The sequence below is a fragment of the Anabrus simplex genome, chromosome 1, assembly GCF_040414725.1.
Source record: "Anabrus simplex isolate iqAnaSimp1 chromosome 1, ASM4041472v1, whole genome shotgun sequence".
Classification (NCBI taxonomy): Eukaryota; Metazoa; Arthropoda; class Insecta; order Orthoptera; family Tettigoniidae; genus Anabrus; species Anabrus simplex.
Genome location: NC_090265.1, coordinates 134,907,823 through 134,915,356, shown reverse-complemented (window position 1 = coordinate 134,915,356; position 7,534 = coordinate 134,907,823). Strand labels below are relative to the sequence as shown.

The following is a 7,534-nucleotide window of genomic DNA, read 5'->3' as shown; positions in this document are numbered from 1 at the left end:
CTTTTACTCATATCAATTTATATAAGAAAACATAAAGGTCCAATAATGCTGCCTTGTGGAATTCCCCTCTTAATGATTACAGGATCAGATAAAGCTTTGCCTACTCTAATTTGTTACCCTCTAATAAATATTTGGTCTGGGACAAGTTTGTGAGTAAACTCTTTGAGAATATTGTTATCCTCCTGTCTGATTTCCTGTCTTTGATGTATATTTTAATTTGGATAATTTATGGTGAGATATACATATTAAAGAATTGATGATCTTTTATGAAAAACACTTTATTTACAAAAATTATATTTACATAATATTATCTCAACAATCAAAACATAAGTATACTTTCTTTATACTTATTAGTTACCACTTAACAAATTTCTATATCACAAAAATCTTCATCTTTTTATGATCAGCCCAATTGTAAATTACTGACTCTAAAAAATACAGAAGATATTTTTACCACATTTATGTAACTTAATTATTTCTGTAACATTCTTCTCATCCCTCATGTACATAAAAGGTGTGACTGATCATGTGGAGTTATTTGTAACTCTGACTGAATACTGTTCTTAAGTTTGTTTCAAATTGAGAATTAATGGACTCATTTTAGGATTTGATTCTTGTCTATCTCTTTAAAAATTACTAAATAATAAAAGAACATTTATTAAACAACAACACCAAAAACCACAATTGATTTTCCATGAAAATACTATCCAGCCTCACAGTCTAGGTGTGGCAAGCCTGCCTGTTACCCAGAGGCCCTGGATCGAATTCATGGCCAAGTCAGGATTTCTGCCTGGATCTGAGGGATGGTTCAGTGTCCACTCAGTGTACATGAGAACAATTGAGAGCTATCTGATGATGAGATAGCAGCTCTGGTCTAGGAGCCAAGAATAATGTCTGAGAGGATTTGTTGTGCTGATCATATAACATCTCATAATCTGCAGACATTTGGGCAGAATAGTGATCACTCCAGGACCCATAAAGGCTGTTGTGCCATAGGGATTGTTTGTTTTTGTTTTGGTAAAATTACTCAATAATTTAAAAAGCTCATATATAATTTTCAGGTACGGTAATAAGATCAACCATAAAAATCCTCTCTAAATTGAATAAAATAAACTGATGAAGTGTACTTCCAAACTTTCAATACATGCTCAAAAATGTCCTTTTTTAATAATATAATTTTTTCATATTTAAATGCAAATATCATTTGAATAGAATGTGAATAAAATAAAAGATTTCAGGGAAGCACTTTCAGGTACTGAGTGTTTTATAAAAATTACATTATTTCTTATGAGTGTGACAGCTGTTTAAGGCTGAGTTGTATAAGGCAGAAAATTATTGAGATATTCCTTTCTGTAATAGAATACAGTTAAATTATATTCTTACTGTATAAACAGTAGCCTATTACAATAATTATTGAATCATTCCTTTCTGTTGAACCACTGAATTGCTTTCGACAATCATCTGACAATATCACTTGAACACAATCATCATTAATATTCCTTTACAATCCCATTATTCAAACAAATTACACTTCCTCATATACCACAAAATATTGTATGGTATTGTAGACTGTGAGCTAAAATGAAGCTGCTTTTCATATTATTCAGAACTACTATTGAGAAAATAATCAAGGAATGGCTGTTGAAATTGTCTTTAAAAAACTTGTACTACGAAGCTCAAATCATCTACTTTATGTGAAGGTGATTCACATAAGAGAGACAGATTCATTTAAATATCATTTCAGGATTCAATATAAGAAGATATTTACACAAAATATCTCTCTCCTACTGCTATACCTAAAATTTGTTTTAACGGAAAACCTGTCACCTTGTTATCAATAAACTAGAGCACAGAATTTGAGGAATTCTCCTAAAGCTTTAACTAATTGAAAATCATGTTGCAGATGAAATGCAGATAAATAACATATATGAAGACAAGAATCACAAGATGGAATGTTTATTTCTTAAGGAAGTTCACATTTATGATCTTGCTGTGAGCACTTGCTTCACTCTTATGCTAGCTGGCAATACCAAAAATGAAAGTACCAACCCTGCTAAAATGTATTCTTCATTTCGGTTTTGCAATTTCAGCCATCACATGCTTCAGGACTCTGGTATATTACAAACGATGGGCACGTTTATCTTGATATTTAGTGCCCTTTCAACTGAGTGCTAGTTCACGCTGTTTCGTCAGGATCTTGTGTATAGCCCTCGTTCACCTTGCCAGTAGGTTTTTCTGGTGGTGTACTTTCTGATGCTTGTTTCTTCTCATCAGCAGTAATGTAAGAAGCTGTGTCAATGTGGCCATTTGCCTTCTCGTTAGGAATAGGGGCTAGGTCATTGGCTTGTTCCTTCTCCTCTTCGGCTATTCGTCGTTCTTCCCTCTTGTGAACCATATACATCCAACTGTAAGCACAAAATATACAGAAAATTTCAAAAATAATAAAAGTAACATAATAGGTAACTAATGACAAAACAGGAAATAAGTAAATGATCTTGAATTTCTTGGATGAAGGATTCTGTCAACAATAGTCATATATAACAAATTCCAACTGGTATATTTAGGAAGTTCCGCCTTATCACTACTTTAAAATCTTACAATTTTCTTAGATTACAATAACATTAACATTTTAATTTGTTGTTGTTGTTACATGTTTCATCTTCCATGGAAAACATCTTCAGCCACGATCTTGAATGGTACTTAAAATATTCACAAAAACACAAGTAACATAGGTAAAACACAATATTAAAAACAACTTTTCCTTAACTAAATAAAAAGTTTAAATGTCTAAAGAGTTAATGTTTTTCTCTTCATTGTCACTATTTGGCACCTCTTGATATGTGTTCATGAAAAGTCACTTAAAAACTATCCTAAAATAAGGGATCTTAACATTTCTTAATAAATCATTAAAATTCTAGTGTGTGGCTATGCAAGTTCTTGTAGCATTCAACCTTGATGTGACGGAAAGGGGAATTTTCTTACCAGAATTGGACTAGTCCTAATTGTGTTCAAGATGGAAAGCAACTCTTCGTGTGGTGGTTATGTCCAAATCATCTGACACCCCTCATGGCTGACTCACACCGGGCCTCCTACTGTGTTCCATCTTGAACACAATTAGGACTAATCTAATTCATCTGGCAAGAAAATTCCCCTTTCCATCACATCAAGGTTGAATGTTACAAGAACATGCATAGCTACACACAAGAAATTTTATGATCCCTTATTTTAGGATAGTTTTTAAGTAGCTTTTCATGAACACATCTTTTACATCAAGAGGTGCCGAATAGTGACAACGAAGAGATTGACTTCTTAGACATTTAAATCTTTTATTTAGTCAAGGAGAAGTTGTTTAAATATTGTGTTATGTTACTTGTGTTTCTGTGTATATTTTAACTACCATTCAAGATCACTGCTGAAGATGTTTTCAATGGAAAACGAAACATGTACCAACAAAAAAAAATTTAAAATAAATTAATGTTATTGTAATCTATGAAAACTGTAATATTTTAAAGTGGTGAAAAGGTAGAACTTCCTAAACATACAAGTAGGAATTTATTACTTGTAAAAATAGTCATGTCATGGTGAATAAGTATGATGTTATTTGTTTGACTACCACTTGAGATCAGGTTTGTATGCATATTCCCATGTTTTGTCTTTAAAATGTTTGCATTTTAACATGACATTCTGCTCACAACAATTTCACTCCAGAAGGTTCCAGCATGCTTTGTAATGACTTTATTTCTGAACTTTGTTAAATTCATGTGACACCCACTTCACTGCAAACTTGCAAACTTTCATGACATGTTTTAAAATGTAAGAAAATAGCAGCTCAGCTAATTCCTGAGCAATCCCGTGATTATTCTCTTCTAAGAGACCGAGCTTGATAGCAGCAGTCGTTTAAATGCAGCCACTATCCAGTAATCGGGAGATAGTGGGTTCGAGCCCCACTCTCAGCAGCCCTGAAGATGGTTTTCCGTGGTTTCCCATTTTCACACCAGGCAAATGCTGGGGCTGTACCTTAATTAAGGCCATGGCCGCTTCCTGCCACTTCCTAGTCCTTTCCTATCCCATCGTCGCTATAAGACATATCTGTGTCAGTGCGACGTAAAGCAAATAGCAAAAACAAAAACAAAACAAAAAAAACATCTCTTCTAAGATATTAATTAGCTACCATTACATCAGTCGTACCCATACAGCGCAGCTCACATGCAGGGCTTGTTTACAGAGTGGTTGCAGGGTTGACAGCCTACTGCTCTGACTGCCCAATAGAGTTTCATGACATTGCACACATTTAGCTAAAGCACTACCTACTAGATAGGCAATGTCTGAATTAAGTGATGGATTCAGGTTTCATTAACCTTGCAATATGGACAAAGATGAAGCTGTCAGGTGCATAAGAGGAAAGGGCCAAGATTTTTAATTCTGTAGGTCAATTGAGAAGAAAAGATTTTCTCTTAACAAATTAGTACGAGGTTGATATGTTTGATATGTGGTACTGTCATCATCAAAAAGAAATATAACATGGTGCTGCACCAGATTCACTTGAAGGGGAGGATGGTGCAAAAATACAGTAGTTTAGGACCTGAAAAAATCATTGACAAGAGAGGTAATTCAGCTGCATTTGAGTAGATTGATGTGTTCAGATGGAGCAGTCACAAATAATACATAGTGTGCTGTTGTAGATTAAGGTGTGTCCTTATAAGATAAATGTCCATTTTATTCATTTAGTAATGCAAATATATAACGACAGTAAATTGAATATAGTCTTTGTAAAATTATTGGTTTATGTTTTATTAAATGCCGGCTCCGTGGTATGAGGGTAGTGTGCCTGCCTCTTAATTGGAGGTTCTGGGTTTGATTCTCAGCCAGATCAGGGACTTTTATCTGGATCTGAGGGCTGGTTCGAGGTCCACTCAGCCTACTTGATTACAATTGAAGAGCTATATGACGGTGAGATAGCTGCTCCAGTGTAGAAAGCCAAGAATAATGGCTGAGAGGATTCGTCGTGCTGACAACACGACACCTCATAATCTGCAGGCCTTCTGAATGAGCAGCGGTTGCTTTGTAGGCCAAGGCCCATCAGGGCTTTTGTGCCATGGGGTTTGTTTGTTTGTTTGTTCATTTTACCAAAAGCAAGTTAATTATATTTATGTAATTACATATTCATAATAAATTATTGTGAAATGTAATTCTCGGAAGTATTTCTTCAAAAACATTAAAACACTTCACAGAATAAACAGTTTGATTCTCTCTGGCAGTCAAGTGGCATGTAAGGTTTTCGAGTCCTCAAGGGTTCATTCTAACTGCTAGTTAAACTCATGAAACTGGCAAAACCCAATTCAGTGAAGCTGTTGTGTGTGCTGAGACATGCAGGAATTCAGGGCAATGAAAGGGTTGACAGGTTGGCCAAGGAGAAATGTCAGAACTTATTGACAGGACCTGAGTCATTGTTTGGACTTCCCTTTGAAGCAATTATAGTAGAGATCTAAAAATGGTCATACAAAGCATTGGGGATGAACTGAAAGATGGAAGTATTCAAAAGCTCACATATAAGAACTAAATGAAAGTAGGGCAAATGAACTACCGGTACTTCATATGAGCAGAAGAAATCTGAAATGGACAACTGGTCTGCTCACTGGTCATTGCAGACTAAAGGAATACATATTCAAGGTTGGAATCATTGTGAATCATTCTTGTGTTAGATGTCACAAAGCAAATAAAACTGCTAAACCCATACTCTGTGAACGTAGTTTTAGTCATGCTGCCATTTCATTGATTACCATATTCTGTGATGTGTTTTCCGACCCTCACTTAATTTATGTGGCAGGCACTTGGCTACAATTCTCGGGAATTCTCTAATATACAGAGAGTGTAAAGTGCGGGAAGCACAACAGTTATATAAAGATCTGTACACATGTAAGATTGTTGTGAAATGTGTGCCTCATGCACAGACTGACTGAAGTGTAAGAGTGGACATGTTATGAGAAGTGTTGTCTGAAACCAGAATGCTACAAATATGAATGAGATGACCAATTGAACAGGATCAGTCAATACTGATTTTGGCATGGGACGTTTGAGGAATCATTGTATCACTGTTTGCCACTTTGTGTCACATGAACAAATAGTGGAATGCAGGACTATATTTTGCAGTCAGGGATGAATGCCATGAATTGTTTCAATGTGCAATCAATATATATGATAATACTATGATCCTTATGATACATGCTGTCAAAGACCATTTACAAAATTGAAAATGAGAAGTATTTGAGCACACTTTCCACACTAGATGTTTTGTGTTGTGAATAGGTTTAGATTCTTAATTGTAAGTTTCATTTCTCAGGCAATGCTTTCATTTAGGCCTAAGCGAAGATATTTCTAATTGAAAGAGGTGAAAGAATGCAAGATTTATGATTCATAAGCTGATAGTATTCATTAATAACCTCATCACTGACAGTGAGGAGGTTGGCTTCCTTGGCACATTTTTAAAAATGCTGCTTGTTGTTTTAAGGGGCCTAACATTGAAGGTCATCGGCCCCACGCACTTTTTTTTTTTTTTTAAGGTGCCTAATATATTAATGCATGCTTATGTGCGGACAGACTATTGTGTTCACACAGGAACATAAAGTTCTGAACTGTGTGTAACATTGTTCATAAGGTGGAGGAATTTTGAGGTATGTGTTGACAAGCTTAACCAATGTAGTTTTGCTCTCCTCTCTCGCCTAACTCCCTAAAATTGTCTGAAAGATGTTATGTCACATATAATGTGTCTATCCCAGTATATATGGAAATTCTGAGAGTAACACAACTTTTTCCAAAACATGTACAGTAAAACTTCTATAACTCGAATTTTCAATATCCCAAAGGAATTGTCGTTTCTGGGTGGAATCTTATGTATTTTACATGCTATGTATTTTCTGTAACTTGAATGTCTATAACTCAAATTTTTTCAATATCTCAAAGGATATTTCAAATGCAGATATAAAATATTGTTTCCATAATTCAAAGTTATGCAGAAAATTACACTGATGCATACTCAAACTCGATTAACCCCTCATAAAACTAATTTGTGCGGAAGGAACATAAAATTACATTGTCTTCTTGTAGAAGAAAAGCGTTCTCTAAATTTTAGCGTGTATTGTTTGATTAGCTGCATGCCATAGGAAGCTTAAATCTCTACTACTTTACAACTGTTAGGACAATGTTACAAAGGGATTGGACATAGGATAATGTCAAATTCTTTTTTTTTTTGCTTTACGTCGCACCAACACAGATAGGTTTTATGGCAACGATGGGACAGGAAAGGCCTAGGAATGGGAAGGAAATGGCCGTGGCCTTAATTGAGGTACAGCCCCAGCATTTGCCTGGTGTGAAAATGGGAAACAACAGAAAACCATTTTCAGGGCTGCCGACAGTGGGGTAATAATAATTTTGTGTGGCTATTTCTAGCCGAGTGCAGCCCTTGTAAGGCAGACCCTCCGATGAGGGTGGGGCATCTGCCATGTGTAGGTAACTGCGTGTTATTGTAGTGGAGGAT

The 7,534-nt window shown here is 35.4% G+C and overlaps 1 protein-coding gene across 3 annotated transcripts in view; it reads right to left on the bottom strand.

Annotated features, from left to right (window-relative positions):
* Window positions 1–259: 259 nt before the first annotated feature.
* The window catches only part of LOC136884884 (probable peptidoglycan muropeptide transporter SLC46), a 431,764-nt gene continuing 424,489 nt past the window's right edge, over window positions 260–7,534 (bottom strand). For all 3 annotated transcript variants that reach the window (XM_067157189.2, XM_068230381.1, XM_067157193.2), the window contains exon 6: window positions 260–2,405. In XM_067157189.2, the coding sequence (XP_067013290.1) occupies window positions 2,177–2,405 (229 nt within the window). In that variant the 3' untranslated portion in view covers window positions 260–2,176. The remainder of the gene's footprint in view (window positions 2,406–7,534) is intronic.